General features: G+C 28.6%; 1 protein-coding gene across 2 annotated transcripts; it reads left to right on the top strand.

Annotated features, from left to right (window-relative positions):
- Positions 1 to 1654: 1654 nt before the first annotated feature.
- On the top strand, positions 1655 to 20049 carry LOC145197769 (uncharacterized). Of its 2 annotated transcripts, none has more exons than XM_090071583.1 (24): positions 1655 to 1835; positions 6614 to 6725; positions 6928 to 7274; positions 7565 to 8539; positions 8671 to 8833; positions 9015 to 9171; positions 9571 to 9773; positions 9889 to 10170; positions 10682 to 10759; positions 10955 to 11242; positions 11326 to 11478; positions 11567 to 11791; positions 12822 to 13054; positions 13276 to 13458; positions 15246 to 15369; positions 16513 to 16659; positions 16779 to 16876; positions 17052 to 17483; positions 17593 to 17766; positions 17957 to 18113; positions 18283 to 18486; positions 18567 to 18635; positions 18763 to 18977; positions 19386 to 20049. In XM_090071583.1, exons 2-24 carry the CDS (start codon positions 6620 to 6622, stop codon positions 19497 to 19499), a joined length of 5127 nt encoding a protein of 1708 aa, XP_089927709.1. In that variant the 5' UTR covers positions 1655 to 1835; positions 6614 to 6619; the 3' UTR covers positions 19500 to 20049. The 2 variants fall into 2 exon arrangements, with proteins under 2 accessions (XP_089927709.1, XP_089927710.1); XM_090071584.1 differs by having other exon boundaries at positions 1704 to 1830.
- Positions 20050 to 22852: the final 2803 nt, after the last annotated feature.

The following is a 22852-nucleotide window of genomic DNA, read 5'->3' as shown; positions in this document are numbered from 1 at the left end:
TATTTCTAATATAAAAACAACTTGACAGCAGTTCTATCTTTTTTGCGACTAATTAATCACCTGTAATTACCTAACACATTATTTAACCTTTATAGTACAGACATAGCCTGTATAAGTCTTCTTCTATTGAACTAGCCAGTAACTTTCCCCTTAACCATTAATATAAGGGGAAGTTTTCACACAAACGTAATCTCTCTAAAAAGACTAATTTAGTAATTTTAGATTATTTTAACTCTGGATATAATTTTTTAAATTGACCAATTTAAATAATTATTTAAGTAAAGTTATATAAGTAAAGTTGTTATAATAAAGTTATATTAAGTCATTATTGTTATTATTATTATTATTATTATTATTATTATTATTATTATTATTATTATTATTATTATTATTATTATTATTATTATTATTATTATTATTATTACTATTAATTATTATTATTATTATTGTTATTATTATTATTATTGTTATTATTATTGTTATAACTATTATTATTATTATTACAGTATTACTATTGTTATTATAGTATAACTTTCCCTTTAATCATTAATTTAAGAGGAAATTTTCACACAAACGTAACCTCTTTAAAAAGACTAATTCGGTAATTTTAGATATTTTTAACGCATACTCTGAATTTTTTATTTTTTAAATCATTTTTTTAATTGACCAATTTAAAGTGTTATTTAAGTAACATAAATAAAGTTGTTAAAACAAAGTTATTTAAATAAATTTATACAAATTAAATAAAAATATTTAACGCTTCACATTTTTAAGTTAAAAGCAAAATGTGCCACGGATGACAGATTTTAAAATTTTATTGCGTTTCTTATTTCTGTATTTTATGCTCAAGGTGCTTGAATTAAAGCGTCATTTTGTTTACAACAAGTTTCTAAAACAAATCGCTGTTTTCGTTAAAGCGAAATGCCTCTGGTGATCAATCGATTCTTACAAAAATCCAAAAACAAAAAGGGCAGATAACCTGCAAATATCTTATTTCTCATGTCAAAGCGGGAACATAAAGAATTCGTAGCTCTCCAAAATTTATTTTCATTTTAACTTTTTTATTAGGGTAATATTAAAATCATTTTAAATCATTTTACAAAAAAAATATAATGATAAATACAAAAATAATAGTAGCGTTAACAAAAGTAGTAATAATAATAAAAATAATAATAATAATGATACTAATAATAGTAAAAAAAAAAAAAAAAAAAAAATAATAATAATAATAATAATAATAATAACAATAATAATAATAATAATAATAATAATAATAATAATAATAATAATAATAATAATAATAATAATAATAATAATAATAATAATAATAATAATAATAATAACAATAATAATAATAATAATAATAACAATAATAATAATAATAATAATAACAATAATAATAATAATAATAATAATAATAATAATAATAATAATAATAATAATAATAATAATAATAATAATAATAATAATAATAATAATAATAATAATAATAGTAATAATAAAAATAGCAATTATAATAACAGCAGAGGCGACTGCAAAAATAATAATGATAATAAGGAATGAAAAAAAAAGCAATTTATAATTTAGCAATACGAATATTAAATTTTGGTAAATTGATCAGTGAAGCAACGAAGTTTATGTCTTGTGCGTAAATGCTGTTTGTAAGCTGTTGTTTTCGTTAGCTCAGTGAATAAGTTAAGAAAATGGACACTGAACATATTGAGGATGAATTATACAGTTTTCATAATCAGTATTAGAGTTATGCATTGGTTATAGAAAACTTTTGGTTTTGATATACTGATACTTTGACACACGCTACACCAATACACTGTAAGGTTGGTAAATCCGTTTTTAATAGCTCATATAAAGGATAGAATATTGTTAAATGAACTTAAAAATCCTTTGTTCTTAAGTTCATTTTACTCGATTTCTCCTCCCAATTACATCTCAAAAAAATGTACTATATATTATAATATATAAATTATTTGGGTGGTTACTGAGTATATTTTTGGGGGGTGTCAAAATTTAATACACTTTATTCACTTTATTAGGTGTATCAAACTAAATACACTTTATTTTTAAGCTCATTTAAAGTTCGGAAGATTTAATGCAATTTGTGATCAATTAATTTGCTTTACACAAGTAAAACCACATCATTTTAATTTACCAATTTTCTCTATTGAAATGGCGGTTTCCTCAAGAAAAAAAAAAATGGTATAAGGAAAAGAACATATTAAATTAGAATTATATATATATATATATATATATATATATATATATATATATATATATATATATATATATATATATATATATATATATATATATATATATATTTATATATATATATTTATATATATGTATGTATGTATATATGTGTATGTATATAAATCATCACTTACTCTTTCAATACAGTACTTTTTAACTTTTTGTTAATTGTTCAATATGCAGTTATAAGTCGTTAACTCGTTAAGTCGTAAGATAGCATTTAGTTAACATTTAATGTTTGACAACTCATCATTTTATACTGGTGAGTTCTCGTTAGAGGAGCCTTATTAAAAAATACTGTTCAAAATATATTAATTATTGCTTTACGGACCAAAGTTTATAAATTATTGCTTTGCCTATCAATAAATGTTAATTATCGCTTTAAGCACCAAATTTGATTGAAAACAAAAAAGGTGTGTTAAGTGTGGTAAGTCACACTTAATACCCCTCCACCCACCCATCCCCTGTGTCTAGAAGATACTGAAACTACTGAAGTAATTCTTAAGTTTTAGATTTGTGTAATTCTAAAATTTGGGGAGATAACGAGAAGTAAATCTTTCTAAGCCACGTGTAAAACAAAAGCATAATTTGTTTCCTCAGAGGAGGGTTTAATACAAGATCAGGTTATGGATCCTGTCCAAACTCTAGAGCTAAAAATAATATCTAAAATGATTATTTTTATCTAAATTATACTGTGATGTCTTACAGCATTTAGTGGCATTTGAACCTAAAAGGATAAATTTTGGTACATGCGTTTATACACATATTTTATGTTTAACCACATACTTTACATTTATATTTTATGTTTAACCACATACTTTACGTTTATCCACATATTTTGAATATTTTGAATTTTTTATTTAACTTGCTATTATTTTTTTCAGTATTTGAAATTGGTAAATATATTAATGAAACTAAAAAAAAAAAAATGTAATGAAATTAAAAATCAATTTTTGTAGCGCTCGCCTAGAATTGCAGCGCTAAAATATTTAAAATATTGGTATTAATACGTGCATTGTGTGATTCTGGATGTGTTTTTAGCGGGTCAAACCTCAGACATCTTATTCTGTAACCACTCCGCTCCGCCCAAATAGTGGGTTGAAATTGCGTTTATTTTATCAAAATGTTTTATCATTTTTTATCGTCAGAATGTATGTTTTTTATTTATTTTTGTAACTTTCTAGTTTTATTTATTTTTATCATTTTCTGTATGTGAAGTCGGTAAAGCATAAACACTTTTTTTTGCACATTTATTTTCAAAATCTGAAAATAAAGATAACGAATAATATAATTTTATATTCAAAAAATATAAATTGGTTGTTTCCTTTGGCTACAAATAAAAAGTTCAGCGACACAGAAAATTTTTTTTAATGATTTGTTTTTTGTTGACAAAACAGGATCAGACGTGCAAAACAGTCTTTTTTAGCATCTTTACTTTGCCTCGTTCTCGAAACTTTGCGTGAATGGCATTCATAATAACATTCAAACTTTTGTTTCGAGACTCTTGAATTTCTTCATTTAGAAGACCTATTGCCAATGCCATACCTTAAATTAATCATAGTTAATCTTGAATTAAGATTATTCAAAGACTCTGTAGAATGTAATACCTATAGAACAAGCTGGAGTAGAGTTTGGCAGTTTCTTAACAAAACTGACATTAACATCAACTTTGCGTAGTTATCAAAAAGCCCCATTTTCTGGTGGAATGTCTTTTTTTTTTGCATCTTTCTCTGTGTTTCGCTTGAAATCTCTTCATCTAATATGCAATATGAATGACACTCTAAAAAAATCTTTTTTGACTTTATTTTATTACAGTTATACAGATGTGTCTACTTTGCCTTTCACTAATTTTTTTTCACTTCATTTTTATTTATTATTTCACTTCATTTTTATTATATTTGTCTAGCACTTTTAATTGCTCGATAAAGTAATATGTTCAAATCGAGTAAGAATTACAAACTTATTTAAAATTTTAAACTTATGTTTTTATAATATCTTCCGTTTTCTTTCCTCAGAGTTTGTCACATTTGATTGCGCTGTAAGGACTTTCCCAATTATCGTACTGAATTAAATATTATAACTGACTTGAACTTCCGAGATTTCAACAAAATTTCTATTGGAGATCACATTTTTTCAAATAAGTTTCTTCCGCATTTAATGTAAAGGCAAATTTTTTTTTAAATTTGAATAATATTAGACAATAAAAAGTAGATAAAGGTTTTGGATTCCTCCAAAATTTTTGCAATCTCAAGTAGTAGAGCAAAAAAAGTACAACAAAAAAAAGTAGAGCGAGGCAACAAAAAAAAAAGTAGAGCGAGGCAACAAAAAAAAAGTAGAGCGAGGCAACAAAAAAAAAAGTAGAGCGAGGCATGTTAGGAGCATCTACTCTTTTTCTTTTAAACCACGAAAAATGAACGTGAATTGTTATAGTTTTTTTTTTTTTTATAGAAAATAGTTGTACGAAATTTTTTTATTTTATGTGTATTTACACATCTTAAAGTTGTATAAACAAAAACTTGTTGAAGGTTGAAGAGAAGTTTGTATTTTAAGAAGCACAGTATTTACTTTTGAAACCAAAAAAAAAAAAATTACTCATCCCTTGAATCATTTCAAAAAGTCTGATGTATTGTTTTCAATGAATTATGTATTCAATGAAGTTAATTTAAAGAAATGATTACTCAACAAAGTTCAGCTTTAAAAATTCTAAAAAGGTGTTATAAAAACACGTGTTAATTTTGTAAATAACCCGATAAAATAACAATTGAATGGGTAATTAGAATGTAATTAGACACCGATATTTCTGCTAATAAATGTTTCGAATATTATTCCGCATTGTTTCGAACAGATTGCCAAATTTTAAATATTTGATAACAGCCAAGTTTTGATAGATTCAATACATTTTGAAAATCCTCTTTTACAGTAAAGCTGGTCCCATTTTTCTATCCTTTAAAATAAGGGAGACGAAATATATTACAGATCTCCTTAATTTAGTTCATATTTATTATATTTTAACCGTGTTCACACGCTTAATTGCGATAGGTAACCACTAATGTATTAAAAGAAAGCTTTAAAGTAATTAATGTCAAAATTACCCCGTATTAGGGGGTGTTTACATGAAAAGCGGGCTAGCTCGTTTGCAGGGCTAGCCCTTTTACCGAGATCTAGACGTTGTCCTTATTTCAACTTAATTTTATTTTGCGTTTATATGATTAAGAGAGCTAGCCCTGCAAGTGAGATCTCATTGTTTTTTGCCGAGATCTCGGCAAACGGGCCAGCCTTTGTCCATATAAACAGCCCCTTAGATTGATGTTACAAAAATATTTATAAAATAGCTTTTTTATTATCACTGCTAAATTTCAAAAGGAAGGCTTAAAGTTCGTCAGTAAACTGTTCGTAATCCCGCAATGATTGCAAGTATTGAAAGGTACCAGTAAAACGTAGTAGTAAGGTTTTTAATTTAAGCTTTGACTTCAAAAGCCAAAGAATATTTTTTCACATTTGTTTAAAACAAGAGTAATTAATCTTTTAAAAATTTTTCAATAGCCAGGTTTACTTTTTTCACTTCCTCCCTTTTAGATTTTAGATAAAAAAAAAAAAAAAAAAAAAGTATAAATAACTGCTCTGAACTCAAAAGAACTATCTCTGATGGTTAATCGGGGCATCCTTGAGCGTTGCCAGAAATTTAATTATGCGTTGAAAACACCGCTCTGAACGTTTTCCAAATTAATTAGTGTAAAAAGGCTGAGCTTTAAAAACAAACGAAATATCCTTCCCTTTTGTAACCAATATAAACACTCACCACGTGCGAGTATCCAACGGCGCGATACTTGAGCCAAACACTTTAATTTTGTAGTTATTTAATATCGTTACATATAGTTATTATATCAATGCAAGATTTTCATGCAAGTATCTTTACTTAGAGCAAATTTTCACCACAGTAATAATTCTGTACCAGTGTTGTTATTAGTAATGTTAAGAATGGCTGTTAGTTTCAGATTAAGGTATTTCTAAAAAAGTTAAAATTTTTTTAAAAATGTTATCATTATTATATTCCTTTCGATTTTTATGCTTTTAGTATTAATACGTTAGGATGGATAGACAATTCTTGAATTAGAGAAAAAATCTAATGATCATAACACACAGCTCTTACCATTTATACTAAACATCCTTGCTAATTAATTTTTATTTTCTGGAGACTTGGGTATTTTATAGCTTTAAAGTTCAACTATCTAATATTAGAATTTTTTAAACATTAAAAGCACCAAATATAAATCTTATATTTCATAATGTTACTATTCTCAACTTATTTGGTAAAAACTATATAAAGAAGTTTTTCTAATTTTAGGTCAGGATGCACTTGGTCATTATTCTTACTGTATTCATATGTTTTGCTGAATCTCACCAATATATAAAAACACAGCTTCGTAAAAGAGATATTTTTAATTTACAGAGTGAAAGTAACTTTTTTTTTTGATTATGATAAAGTGTATTTTTATATCATAATTAGTTCAGTGGGAATTCAATATCCAGTTGCATGTAGTTGTACTATTGTATACTAATATTATATAACATAAGCAGACACAGATGTATATTTTTAAAGAAATTTTTAAAATTAAAAAGTTTGCACAAGATTTATATATCTATTGGTTTTTACTTTAGATGGTTTACCTTCATTTGCAGCATTATTTGGAGAAAAAACCCCTGATGGTGGAACCTCTTTTGAGGTCATGGGATGTACTATCAAAAATACTAAAAATGGTTGTGTTTGGACATTAGTACCAGATGAAGCATGTGTTGAGAAGCTATCACTTAATAAAGTATTTGAATTGCTTGCAAGCAAAACAGAGAAGTTTAAGAGCTTACAAAATTTGACAAAAAGTGCTTTCTCACCTGGTGCTTTTGTAGTCAAACAATTTGTTTTGTCTACATGTGGTGAATTGAAAGGTGATGTTCAATTTAGCTGTCAGTCTGTCCAGCCTTTTGATGTTATCAAAGATAAGTTAAAAGTGAGTACCTAAGAAAGTTAATCCATTTTTGATATATCGTTTTGTTAAATAAATTACTAGCGTAGTTTTTTTTTAACTTGTTTATAAAACTTGTTTACTTACAAATCAAATTAACAACCGATCAGATCATCAACCATGATGAAATTATCAGCCAATCACCTCATGGAACAAACAGATGAAATTAGTTTAATTATCCTTAATTATTTTTGTTAACTGTTAAATGTTTATTTATATGTTTAAAAAGAATCATAACAATTATTTTTAACAAAAATTCAAAATATTTGTTTTAGATAATTAAAGGTGATTTAGACTTGAAGTTTAATTATTTGGAGCTGCAAGAAGAATTTAGTTTTAGCAACGTTGAGTTTGACATAAAAGGTACTGTAGAAATCGCAGGCCAAATTTTATCTGTTCAAGCAAAAAAGGACAAAAAAACTTCCTCATCAACTCTAAAAGTATTTGCAGAAGAAATCAAAGTTACGGATTTCTCAAAGTTCTTTTTAAAAAACAAAGAAGTTGCTTCCGCTGAAGTAATTGCTGGAAAAGAAGATGAAAACGGGGAAGCTATTGTCAACGAAGGAGGCATTTTCTCCAAAATGTTTATTGAAAAACCAATAATCAAAGTTCTGAGAAACGAAGATGGAAGCTACGAAATTGTTATAAATGGTAAGGCCACTGGGATTACAGGGCTAGGAGACATAAATGCTTTGTTAGTTGTTCAGAAAACAGATGATGGCCCTGTTGGAGTAGGTGTTGTTGCTTCTCTTAAGCAAATTCAACCACTAAAAGTCATTTCAGCAATTATCAAAAAAGACCTGAATGAAATAGAAATAATAAAAGATCTTGTCTTAGATATTTCAATAGAGTATGCTAACAAAGATATACTAAAGTTAAAAGACTCAGAAATCAAAGAGCTATTAAAAGCTTCTATTCCAACTCATTCAGAAAGTCTTTCAGAAGGTACCATTGTTAGTCTTAATATTCCAGTAAACAAAATTCTAAAGAACATTGGCTCTCCTGCAAACCTAAACAACATACCAAAAGACATGGCGTTCCAAGTGATCATAAAGAGCGAGAAGGTTTCTTTTGTATTTCCTCCAGACATTTTTGAAGACGGAATGAATATTTTAGCTGCATTAGCTCCTAAAGCCACTGAGCTTCTTAACAAATACGTCTTTAAGTCAAAGTTTAAGATTCTTTTCAAAAAGTATGATGTGAACATTAAAACCAAAGAAGTAGAAATTTCCATACAGATCCCTGATGAGGTACGTTCTTTTTACGCACATAAAGCATTCAAAAGATGAAAGAGTTCTTTTGTACAGACTTGCTATTAGTAAAAAAATAAACATTTTTTGTTTGTAATGACCAACTAAATGCATTTAGTATACTTTTGTAGATCACTCTTGGTAATACCTTCATATCTGTTAAAAACGCAGAGTTTCAACTTAAGCATGATGTTAAAGGGAAGTTCCACTTTTTGCTAAATGCTGAGCTCCAGCTAGCTGGTTCATCAATTAAGATTAAAGTAGAAAAAAAAGATGAGAAGTTTGATTTAAAAGGTAAAAAGATGTTTTACATTGGCCTAATACTTTTGTGCAATATTTTAAATCTTTGAAACAAACAGTTAAATAAGCCAAACTTTTTTCTAACAATGACATATGTTAGAAAAAGGTTTGACTTCTTTAACTGTTTGTTTCCTTCTTATCTTAACACTTCTAAATGAAATGTTTTTATTTTCAGGCTCTATTGCTTTCCTTTCATCTGTTGAATTTATAAAAGCGTTTGGTACTAAAGGGCTGTCTGCTGAAATGGAATCCAAAATGTCAAAGTTTAATTTTGGAATCAAAGATCTTACTGTAACAGCTCAGTTTGGTCTTGGAGTTCCACAGGAGGTTAGGTAAGTAACCGGTTGTAGTTTTAAAAAGCTTCTTCAAAGTTTCAGTAGATTTTTTTTCTATTTAGTCTATGTTCAAAAAGTACATTTTTACTTTACATACAAAGTAAAAAGCACATATTTACGTTTTTTAGTGTAATTTAGTTCTATCGATTTTGAACCCAGAAAAAGCTTCCTTAAAAAGTCTGTGTAAATGATATGTAGTTGATTAAATCAAATGTTAAGCAGAACATCAAATTAAAAAAAAAATGGAAAAAATGAAAAAAAATGTTTCATCATTAAGGTGGTTCAATCATAAGTTGCATATTGTAAAAAATACATACCGAAGCTATAATTTTACGGAGGAATAGCTAAGAAGTGGTTCAATGAATAAATTGAGACAATGTTTTTTTTTTAACTTAGATTGATAGGAAATCCTATTTTATTTAATTGGGAAGGAATGAAACTTGAAGCGTATATGCTAAGCAAAGAAATCCCAGTCTATCAGCTTCCTAAGCTGTCTGAAAACTTCATTGTAAGTAATGACAATCACGCTGCTCAGTTCATGAATCAAAGTAGTGTTTCAGCAACAAATCTCAATCCGTACAAGGTTAACTTTCGTCTAGGTTAGGTTTATCATTTTTAGTTTACTTTGTTGTTTTTCTGTTTTTCAAAAAAAAAAAAAAATTACAGAGGAAAATATTTTGCTATATAGAGTTATCTGGTTTTTTGAAATTTCAGCTAAGAGAAACAGAACTGACTCAGGGGAAGAAGTTGATTATGAAGTAGAGAAAGAAGAAGAAGAGACAGAAGGCTCAGCAATCGAAAGTTCTGATGTGAAAAGGGAGTTAACAAATGCTTATACCCACAAAGAGGAACAAGTAGTTTCAAGCAAAAGGGCTATGAGCGAAAGACAAATGGGGTTGGCGATTTTCATGAAAGATATCCGTATCGACAACATTTTTCAACATCTTTTTAACAAAACCATCATGGGCACTAACTGGATGGTCAATCTTAACATTGGTAAACAGTTTCAAAAATCTTTTAGCTAAATGTTATCATACATTATGATTATTTACTTATATTACATCACAGTAAAACAACAGTAAAATGAACTTTGACTCCATTATCAGAACTTTCATTTATGTTCCTTCCGCAACATCTTTGCAAATATTTTAGTAACTCATAATGATTTTGTCACAGCTGATAAACAATCAAAGAGTTTTTCTTTTTCTGAAAGAATACGCATGACAAGACCTTTCAACTGAGATTTCAAATTGTTGTGTCCTTTATTGAAAGTTGTTGAAGTTGTAACTTATTGCATTACAAGTTAATGTGAGAGACAAGATGCTAATTAAGTGAACTGATGTTGCTAGAAATATATGACAAGTAGTTCTTACATTTTATCTTCTTTAATCATATTTCTATCTCCGTTGTTTTTCTGCAAAAACAACGGAGATAAGTATGTCAATCAATAAAGAAAAAGATTTTTGTAAAAGCAAGTACTATAAATATATATTTGTTTTTTGTTCAGCGCTTATTGTATCAAGTACTGACAAAAATTCATTCACCTTGCCTGAAGTTAAAAATGCTGTTAAAGAAGTTAAGAAAGGTAAGGACATCATTTTCAGTATTTTAGTTTTGTTACTGAAGCTTTGTTTTTTATCTCTTACTTTTTAGACTAGTTAAAGTTATTTTATTTTTTGCAATTCTTTTATTTATGCTGTAGTTTTTTGTTAATTCTTTTCCTGTAAGTCATAAAATAAATCTTTTTACTATTGCTAAAAATGGTTTGAAAATTGTTTAGGAATATACTTTCGAGGGACATTGACAATACCAGAAGATTGTTTGAAAAACGAACTTTGTGAATTTGCAAAGAAGAGGATGTCCCCAAATGCTATACTATTTGTAACTGCTGGATTTCAAGATGATAACTTTTTTTTACAAGCTGGTTATGAAGGAGGGTCATTGGAGCTCAGCAAAACGGCTGTGTTAAACTCGATATACTTTGAGGTGAAATTCGGATTAAAGAATGAGTTGTCTTTAAATGGCAAACTGACACTGAAGTTAAAACCAGAACCTTTGGTATTTGAAGGTGAGTCAATTAGTTTTAAAACATTTTCTTATTTATGCAGTTATTTTAACTGTTGATAAGTTACTCATGTTTTTCCTTGTTAGTTTCTATAAGATTGCATGCAACTGGTGGTTTGGAACTAGCTGGAACAATGCGTGGTATATGGCAGAATCCTTTCGGAATACCTAATTTGGCTTTTGGAAATGCTGGCATCAGCGTTGCACTTCAACTTCCAGTATTTACTTTACGTAGTTTTGGTAAGTTTTTTCATCATGCCACTTTAGATGTGTAGTAGATTTCAATTTTGACTGAAGACACTAATGTTCTGTGTCTTTTCTCTCTCAGCGCTCTCAGGTGAAGTGCGTCTTGGAGTTCCAGGAAAGGAAATCATTGTAAAAGCTGCAGGTGGAATGGACATGGCAATAGACAATCATTTCTATGCAGAAATCAATAAGCTTTCAGTAGGTGCATGCTCTGAGGCATTTGGTTACAATTTGAAACTTCCCCAAGTGATCTTAGATTCAGGTTTTCCAGAGGGACTCACGATAGGATTTTCTTCTAACCCAAAAGGTAGAACTAATTTTTTGAAAGGTGTTTTAGATAAAAAAAATTTATTTTTATCTCAATATTGTTATCAGTTCTAGAAAGGTTTTTACTGGTACAGGTAAGTACAAATATACTTATTGTTTGTATATTTTTTTAAATCAAAGAGATGGTCTCTGTTGATAGCCCTAGTTGTAACATACATGCGGCGGTTTCGGAGTTAAATTTCTCTTCTATGGTGATAAATTTCTGGTCACTGAATCTAGCATTTTCAGGATTGAATTTCATGTGGCAAGTCTTCAGGAGTTTTACTTGTCAAAGTTTTTCTTGAGGACCAGTTGTTGCATAAAGCTTATTCTTGTGATGTTTGAATGTCAACATATTTAGATCATCTTTAAAATGCAGTGAATATTTTGTGACAAATTGTGATCACTGGCTAGTTTCTGCTGGGAATGAGCTAGATTTCAACAAATTTTTCTTCGTAATCAGCTTGTTTGCCTTTTTCTTGTTTCTGATGCAGGAGAAGTTTGTGTCTTCTTTCTTTTGATAGATTCAGTGTTGTGAAACCTGTAATAGCTGTTGTACACAGTCTTATGTTTGTTTCTTGTGAGTCCCACCTTCTGTATGGCAGTTGAAGATTGAATTTCTTGTTGAAAGTGATCATTGTGATATAAGGGTCTCTCTCATCGATTGCTGTAGCCTGAAAAGAGAAAGAAAAGGAATCGTGGCTGCAAGTCATCTCTTTATCCTTGACAGGCATTTTAATCATTAAATGAATCCAATTGGCACAGATTTGGTACCTGTAATTAGCATATTACTCTGGTGTAAAACTAAATCACCCTGTATTTTATCTCTCTTAATACTAAATATAAATTTTGTAAATCATCTTTAAGATTTTTTAGATAGAATTCATCTTTATTTTGAATGAATAATTAAAAGTAATATTCATTTTCAAGAACAAAAGATTTTTTTAAAAGGAGAATTTATATCAACTTTAACTTTTTTTTTTTTTAATCAGTTTTGATTAAACAAAAGTTGTTAATTTTTCAATTTTCAGGCAAGGAGATTAAGCAGCTCGGTAAAAAGATTGACTTTGGATTCCAGCTGAAGGGTTTACTTCATGTTCTTGGTTTCAAAGCCTATAGTAGAGTAGTGGTCAATCCAAAGAAACTTCTAGTTGACTGTGAATTATCACCTATTGAAATTTTCAATGGTGCTCTGAAGTTGGCAAGATCTTTAAAAGATCAAGAAAATGGACCAAAGATCTTAATCGAAATTTCTCCCACATCAGTAGGCATTAATTTCTTAACTTGAATTTTACTTTATATTTTTTATTTACTAGATAGTTTTTCTGGGAACAGCAAATGGCAATCAAACTTAACTAAATCCATGTGTAAAACAATTTTTTTACTTTTGCATAAATATAGCTTTGTTGATCAACTATAGAGCATCATTATTTTATGCAGATCAAAGTGTTGTATATGGTATGCTGTTTCAACATTTATTTATAGGCTAAGTTCTTTATACAAGGTGCTATTTGGATTCTGGGTATATCATCAGCTGTTACAATTGACATTGGTGAAAGAGGCATGCAGTTTGATGTCTCAGGAAGTCTGTTTGGTATAGTTGCTGCAAATTTGTCTGTAAAGGCTCCGTATGGAAAAGAAATGAATTTAGACAAAGCTGGATTTCAGGTAATTAAAAGCGTTAAAAACTCTTGCTTTTTAATTACCAATAAACAGAGGTGAGCACTTCCGATGTAAGCTCCATTATTCCGATATTCCGCTAGTATTGTGCAAAGAAAAAAATGATGGACTATCGGACTAATATATGTATCGGACTTTGACTATCAAACTGGTAATATAAGATATCCAATATTTTGATAACTATCAGACTATTTAAAAAGTATCCGACTGTGGGGCTAAAAAAATTACTATTTGACTTCAGTTATTGGACTGTCCAATAGTTGTATTTTTGTCCTCTGTATTTTTATATCTGTAATAAATTATTTTTTTTGAACTAGTTCAGATTAAAAAGTTATGACAATGATATTTGAGGTGTGTGTATTTGTTCTGCACCATTATATCATATTCTGTTATAGCCTTTTTAGTTTTTACTTTTCAACAATCGAATTATGATTTTCTAATTAATAAGTTTCAAATTACACATGCACACACACATAAACCCCATCACTGTGGTGCCCATACAATCAACTAATGGCAATAGTAGATGTTAGAAAAGTGACCTTCTACTCTTTAGTTTTAGTTGTGTTTCCAAACTGAATCAATGTTTGTCAAAAATTAAATCTACAAAACAGTACTTGTTACAAAATTCTTAACAATATAGCTTCTTTAGTATGTATTCATTATTTTTTTTAGTTCATTCATAATTTAACATAAAGGATAATGAATATTGTTTTCCTAATTTTTGCAGAGAGAAAATTTTAGAAATGAAAACTCTTTAAAATCAGCCTCTTTTTTTTTTTTGTTTCTTTGGTAGAGTTTAGAAATCTGTCTGATTTTGTGGTTTTGAAAAGAATTTAAGAATATTGTAGCTTTTTTACAATCTGATTTAAAAGTGGTAAACTAGTTATCAAAACCTTAGCAAAAGTAATAGTTTTTTTTGCCAGTATACTTTTCCTTATCTATAAATATAAGTAATTAACTGATTTTGTGAATGAAACTTGCTCGGTATTTTAACTTATGTTAGGATAGGATAATGCAGATTGGTTAAGTCTAGGCTAAGCTAAGTAGGATAGATTAGGCTAAGCTAATCTTATTTAGGATAGGTTAGGCTAGGCTAATGTAGGTAAGGAAAAAAAAGTTACCCCCTCCTCCTGTAGAAAAAACCTAGTTACACCCCTGGCTCTTTGAAAAACTAGTGTTCCTCAAAAGAAATCTCCACCTGCTGGATGAGAAGTGGATGGCCCTGATGGAGAGGGCAGTCGATTGATTTCATAGCTTATGTACTTTTTGTGTTAAAAAAATAAATTCAACATATGCCTAGTTTTTCTTGCACTGTATTTATTAAACTTTGTATGTAAGTTAAGAGTGCACACTCTACTTATAAATCTAAAGCCATGCTTTCAATTTTGAAAAACTTAGCCAAAAGTGTAAATTTTTCAAAATAAATAAAAAAAATCAAAAATAGCTTTTAAATTTTTAAAGCTATTGGACTATCGGAATATTGATAATTGGACTGGCAAATCAAAAAAATATTAGGCTATCAAGATATTGGACTATCAGATATCAGACTCAAAAAAACATAATGTGCCCAGCTCTGCCATTATGTACTTACAACTCTTACATACTGTATACTTGAATACATTTTACATTAAAGTTTAACTAAAAGGTCTAAGTTAAAACTGTTGTAAAGGTGGTTTATGTTATGGAAATGATCTTTTTAGAATTTAAAACAATTTAAGACATTTTCAAAGATTATTTTCAAAGATTGGATTAATATTGGTTTGTTAAATATTTAGGTTGCAGCTTGTTTATCAGCTGATTTAAAGGAGGCAACCAGTGAGGCTAATAATGTGGTTGAAGATGCTGTTGTAAAAACAAACGAAATTATTTCAACCACTAATGCTAAAGTCAATGAGCATGGTATGGTTTTTATGCATTTTATTATTTTAAAAAAATCATTGTTACTGAGATGTTCATCAAAAATGTTCAAATGTATCAACTAAGTAGAGGTCACTTTTTAACCCTTTTTAAAGTTCAAATTTCTAAAAGGTCCCACATAGACCACCTCAGATTTTGGGGAACCTTATTTTGGCAGTGTATATCAATGAGATAAGCAATTGCTGAGAATTTCAGCTCAGTATCTTATATAGTTCTAAGTAACAGCTGATTAAAAAAGTAGGTCATTTTATATGAAGTCTCCCTTATCAAATATAAACTAAGTAAAAAATGGCAGGCTTTTGAATTGCTACAAAATAATTTGGATGTTGATATACTCATACTGGATAGACATTGGGATAAATTCAGGTGATAAGAGATCTTTTTTCAAAAGCTATAAATCATCAAAATGTACCTTTCCCAGTTTTTAAAATTATCTTCGATTTAAAAGGTTCATTACATGTCTCTCAAATAAAAGATTTTTATAGAACAAGAATGATTTACATAGTATTTTCTTTCTTCTTTTGAAAATAACCTTCAACCCCCTCATAACTTCAACCCTGACTTCTACAGTATTAGGGAGTTTTGAACAACTACCTTAATCATGTTTTTGCATTTGAAGAAAAAAATGTTGATACAATCACAGGTGACAAATTTTTTGAATCAAAGAGTTATTTAAAAAACCAGCTTTTAAGAACAAGCTCTTTATTTTCTTTAAATCATAAAGTCTTTAGAATGGAATTTTTAAGTTTAGCCTGTCAAAGTTTAGAACTTCATTTTTTTTTTCATTTGAATTAAAATTTACTCAAAAGAGAAATTTCACATAAAGCAGACTAGGTTTCTTAAATGAGCCAATTTTTAAGACTCACATAAATATTGAGCTGAAATTTTCAGTATTTCATTGACTTACATCACCCCAACAAGCTTTATTAAAATCTGTGGTGATTCATGTGGGGCCATTAGTTTATTTGGCATGGAAGGAACCTAAAGGTATCTAAAAGCCTAAACTTATAACTTAATTACCAAAAAAGCTAATCAAACATTACAATCTATTTGAATTCATAAAATGGTTAAAAAAATTGTAAGGAAAATGTATAAAAATTTCATCATTTTTATAATGGGTTTTAGCCTCATGGTACAGTAAAATTGTTTCAATTTTGGAGTCTTTAAACAAAACTGTCCAGAATATTCTTGATAAAATGGCTGTTACAGCTGGTAAGATTAAAAAATACCAAAGTAAAATTGACAGAGATTGTGCAGACAAATGTGAAGACGGTGAGTGCTTTTTTTAAAAGTTTTTTTTTGGGTTTTCTGGTTTTTAAAATTTTTTCATCTATGTTTTTTTTTTTTTTTTTTATTTTTTAAAAACTTGCTTGCATTTTTCTTTTTAATAGTTGATGGATTCTTTAAAAAGAAGAATTGTTTAGCAAAGTGTGTTGTTTATAAAAAATACCTCTCTATTAAAGTTGCCACAAAGAAAGCAAAACAAGAGGTAAGTGGAATAAAATTCATTTTTGTTGCTTAAAAAGTAAAAAAAAATTAAAAGTTTTTTTAACATTTTTCTTTTATACTATCATTTAATTGGTTTAAACTTCAATTTAATATATATATATTTTAATATTTAACATTGCTTTTAATGAAATATATAAGTTTAATTTTAACTCAAGGTACGTGAGTTGCGATACAACTTGTTTATGAGTATTTTGAATTCAGCAAAAGAGTTGGTAGAAAAATCTAAAAAAGTTATTAATGCAGCTGAGGCTATAAGTAATAGTGTCAGTAATTATGCTAAAGCCGGACTAAAAGCAGCAAAAGATATTTCTGAATATGTAAAAAAGAACATTATTGAGATTCATCATGCCTGTTTTAATACTTCTCTCGAATTAGCATCAAAGGCTTGCTTTGCTGTCAAAGTTAATGTTACTGTTATGGGCAAGCATAATAAAGCTCTTGAAGCAGAAACATGTTTTGAGATGGGATTTATGAAATCAATTGGTAAAGCAATCACAGATAAACTCTATCCTGGACTACTAGCAATTGGAGAAAAACTCAAAGAAACAAAAGCAAAGTTTTTTAAAGTGGATGAAGACAAAAAAGAAGTGTGTTTTTGTGTTATAAGTTATATTACCTAAACTGTGTATTGATTTATCCCTCATGGGATGTATTTTATGATGTCTTATGAAATTTAGTGAAAATTTAATGTTACAGTTAAATAAAGAAAGAGATGAAAACGAAAAAAAGGTCAAGAAACTTGAAGAAGAAGTAAACAATAATGATGACAAAGATGATGATGATGATGATGATGATAATGATGAGGAGGAGATGAATGTGGAGGAAACTATTGGCGATGGCAGTTATATTGGTGATAAAAAGACCAGAATGGTGCAAATTTTTAAATTTTATTTATGTTCTACTGTTAATTTTTTGTTTTTTCTGTTCATTTTTTTGAGTGAAATTTTTCTTTGTATCATAAAATTTAAAATTTTTCTTTCATAATACTTAAAGTTCTAAAAGAAATAAGTAAAAAACTTTTAGCTTATTTAAATATCTATAATTTTGAAATTTACTTTAGAATGATATACATCACAATATTTCAATGGATGAGATAAGGCATCAAATATACAATGAGTTTCATGAAGTGTCTCTAACTGATAGGGATGTCCTTGAAGCTTTGGATGTAAATCCTGACTATACACTGGAGATAAATTTTGCAGAAGATGAGTCAGTGGGTATGTTCTTTCTCTTCAGTTAAGAAACGATAAATAGTAGTGTTTTAATTTTGCTAAGTAATTTATATTATCCACCACTCAATGTAAAAAGAATTTTTATAATTTACTTTTTTCAAAGTTTTTCTCTTTGCCATGTATTTTAAGCTTCATGCTTCAACAATCTCTTTAGATATGAATGAATTGACCCAGCAGTTAGTAACTGAGAAAAATAAATGTAAGCTGGCACAAGGACTAGTGCGAAATTATGGTAGAATTTCAGACCGCTTGAACAAAATGCTGGCATTTTTAGAAAATCAAAAAGACATGCATAAAAAGCAGTCTTTAGGTGTTGATCATATGTTCAATAGTTTGGAGAAGGCAGCTATCGAAAAATGTATGTTCGATTTTTACAAAACATTTTTTTAAAAAAGAAGCTAATAATTTTGATTTAATGTTTTTCAACTCATTTTATAGGTAAGCGAGCAAAATGTAGTGAGAGACAAACTGAGGAATTAGTTTTCTTAGCGCACAGTCTGACTCATGGTAACCTTGATTTTTCTTCACTTCTTGTGTGTTTAAAATTCTGTTATCAACTTCATTTTGTTTAATTATTTTAAAGATTTTAAGTGTCTGTTTAATGTTTAGTTTTCTTTTTCTTTTAAACATCAAGCCCATGCAGTACGTACTAAAAAACTAGATGAAGACTTTGAAGCAATTGGTAAGAGACTCATCAAAAGGGAGAGAGAGATGATGACTCGAAAGATTGATAAAAGTGGTATGAGTGTGAAAAAGTTTCTGTCCAAACTTAAATATGCTACTGAAACTGCTTCCCTGCTTCAAAGCAATAAAAAGGAATACAGATCGCATTTAAATGCATCTTACAGGGTAAATCTTTAATATGACTCATTCAAACTTTCTTAATAAATGGCTGTGTATTTGATTATCATGAGGCTTTTTCTTAAAAGTCTGGAACGTTTTTACTAATAAAACCATCTTTTTTATATGATGTTCACTTGTTATCATACTTTCAACATTAGTTATTTTTACCATTTTACTCCACAAGAATCTTAATCTTTTTAACTTATGATTTTGTTAAAGTTTTAACTTTTATAACCATGTCTCTGTTGTTTTGTTTTGTTTTTTTTGTTTTCTTTTTTTGAATTTTAAAAAGAGTATAAGTTACATTGGATTTTTGTTTTACACTTATTATATATTGAGTTGCTAGGTTACTGAATCAAGTTATTTATCGTTTCAAGACTCACTTCTAGACTTTTATGATTATGTTCACTTTAGGCTGTACAAGATCTGTTGCAGGGTGACCAACCATACAAAGACGCTGCTCGAAACTTTCAATCGATGAAAAAGAATTTAACATACCTAAGAGAAAATATTCCTTGTGCAGCATAGAATAATATTTTTTTAGAAATATTAAGCACGAACTAAAACTGTTATGAGGTACAGTGGAGATCCATAAGCTCTGGATAGTTATGGAAATTGTATTTAAGGTTGCCATATTTTTGAGAGAGAAAAAGTCCTGTGAATAGTTAGATATTGCTTTTATGTGCAACATTTAATGATATTTTAGTCAAATTATTCCACATAAATTGGAAAGACTTTTTTTTCGGATATTTATATTAACAGACTTATTGTCTATTATTGTTAGAAGCTTATTTATTATATTTATTTAGCACTAAAGGTTATTATCATAAAATTCTATAATGTAGTTTTTTTAAATACTGAAAAACAAATGTGAATATAATACAAAACAACTTGTTGAATTAACTGACTATTAAAAAATAAAATAATCATTTTTTTAATATGTTCTCATATTTTCATGCTCTCAATTTTACTTATTTTAACCATTGTATTCAACAAGAATCCTGTTTTTATTTATTTTTTGTTTATTTTTTTTTTGAAAGAATAGATAAATTGAAGATAAAAGAGCTGTAAAGAGCACGACGTCATTCGTATTTCTTTAACCATTCATACCAATTGCAATTTAAAGTCACTTGTAGATATTTACTGTTAAAAGAATGTGAATGCTCTAAATAGCGAAGATTTACGAGCTTTAATGCTCTAAATAGCGAAGATTTACGAGCTTTAATGCTCTAAATAGCGAAGATTTACGAGCTTTAATTGCGATTGGTTTGAGAGCGTAACTTTTATTACATTTTTATTTTACAGTTATTATATATTGAGTTGCTAGGTTACTGAATCAAATTATCGTAATTCTCCTTTCTAGACTGTTATGATAATGTCTTATTTCAAACTAATGTCTTATTTCAAACTAAAACTAAACACTATTTTAATAAACAAATACAATATTTATTAAAATTTTAGAAATGCAATAGCAAACGAACTAATGCGTATTAGTTCGTTTGTTACTAGTTTGCTATTGCATTTCTATTTATTAATTGTTTTATTAATTGAAGGCTATATATTAGATGATAGTACAGTTTGTAAAGACATTTCATAGATATTGTGCGCTTAATACTATTTTATGTTTTTCTGAGAACAAAACTTTTTCTAGTTGTGTTTATTGTTACTAAAGTGTTAAAATGGGTAAAATTCCACTAATGGAACGTAAAAAATGCTGTTCCTCATGATGAAGGCTAAAAAACAAAAATAATCGTCATTCATGAAGAAGAATATTCTCAACGACAAATTGTCCAAAAAACAAAAATTTCAAGGACAGCCATTTTTAGAGGAATTATTAAAAAGTTTAAAAAAACGGAATCTCTTGAGGATAAAAATTCAAATGAAAGACTTCCAAAGCTTACAAAACATGACATAAAGTATTTTAAAAAAGTGTCTGCGGAATCGGAAAAAAACCTCCAGTAAACTGGCCTAAGACGTTCAAGCTGCGACTGGTACCAACGTTTCCTCATCTTGGATTCGACGATATTTTCTATAAGATAGGTTAAGAGAGTGTGTTGTAGTTCGAAAGCCTTTATTACGTCGTGAAAATAAAGAAAAAAGACTTAAATATGCAAAACAGCATAATCATTGGACCCAAGAAATGTTAAACCGTGTACACGGATAAATCAAAATTTGAATTGTTCAGTAGCAGAAGACGACACTATGGAAAAAGAATGGTTGGAGAGGCTTATCGCCCTGATTATTTACATCCAACAATCAAACATGGTAAATGTTCTGTTCTCGTTTGGGTTTGTATTTGATCATCTGGAGTAAGTGATTTAATTAGAATTGATGGCAAAGTGACAGGAGAACGATATGTGGAAATTTTAAGACATCATGCAAAGCCATCTGGAATGAGACTAATTAGTAATAAGTTCATTCTGTAGCAAAACAATGATCCCAAACATTGTTCCCGAGTGACCAAATAATATTTACAGAACATGTGTGAGGAGGGAGTTCTCGAAGTAATGAACTGGCCTACTCTAAGTCCAGATTTGAACATTATTGAACATGTTTGGGATTAATTGGATAAAAAAATGGTCGAATGTAACCCCAGAAATGTCAAAGAACGTTTCCCAGTATTAAAAAGGGAGTGGGCTAATATTCTACAAAATTTAATTACAAATTTATACAAATCAATTCCCAGAAAATTCGCTTTTGTGATCAAAGCGAAAAGCGGACATACGAAGGATTAATTTTTTTTTCTATTTGTACCATATTTCATTAAATTATTTCTAGATATTTTTGTTTGTAATATGTCTGTAAACCTGATTTTTTTACTTCAAAAGTCCTTCATATTTTTAAAAAAAAAGATAAAAAGTAGTTGGCTGAAACTTATTCACAGAACTGTAGGTCACTTTTTTAAATGAAGTATTACATGTAAATAACCTTAACAAAAATAACCTCAAGTATATTTAAAAGAAATTTCAAAAGTAGTTCATGAAATTAACAAAGACTTATCCGAATACTATTTCTTACTACAGTATCGGACAAAACATGGTGGACAAACTCAAATTTAGAACAAAAGTTGATGAAAAACTAAAAAGAACTAGTAAAACAATTGTACATATTAATTTTTAAATAATTTATTATGTTCTTAACAAAATTTAAAACGTTTGAATCATACTATATTTATAACACATTTTTCTCAACAAAATACATTTTTACGAAAAACTTGAACTACAAATCTCTAATCGCACTGTGCAACAAAGAGCTAACGAAGCAAAATTGTTTTTGCGAATGCCTGCCAAGAAACCGCTAACTTCCTTTAAAAATAGAAAGCTAAGACTTGCGTTTCCCAAAGCACACCAAAATTGGACTGTAGACCAGTGGAAAAACATACTTTTTAGTGATGAATTAAAATATAACCTTTTTGGAAGCGACGGCAAGAAGCGAGTCTGGAGACCAAAGAATACCAGATTCAATGCTAAATATACCAAGAAGAGTGTTAAGTATGGAACGTCTGCTATGGTTTGGGGGTGTTTCTCAGCACTAGGAACTGGTCCTATTCACAAAATTAATGGAATTATGGACCGCTTTGTTTACAAAGATATAATGGAAGATGTTATGTTAATCAATTTTCCATTTTCCATTATATCTTTGTAAACAAAGATATAATGGAAAAATCCATTTTCCATTATATCTTTGTTTACAAAGGTATAATGGAAAATGGATTTTTCAACAGGACAATGATCCCAAACATATGTCAAAAATTGTAAAACAATGGTTCAAGGACAAGAATATCACCATAATGGAGTGGCCTGCACAAAGCCCTGACTTGAATCCCACAGAAAATTTGTGGGAAATAATTGACAATAAGATTGAGCGTGCAAATGTGAAGA

This window comes from Hydra viridissima, unplaced genomic scaffold, assembly GCF_058129835.1.
Source record: "Hydra viridissima isolate aposymbiotic clone 2 unplaced genomic scaffold, HvirCarnegie_v1 scaffold_14, whole genome shotgun sequence".
Taxonomy (NCBI): Eukaryota; Metazoa; Cnidaria; class Hydrozoa; order Anthoathecata; family Hydridae; genus Hydra; species Hydra viridissima.
The sequence above is the reverse complement of the archived record's forward strand: the minus strand, read 5'-3'. Positions and strand labels throughout refer to the sequence as shown.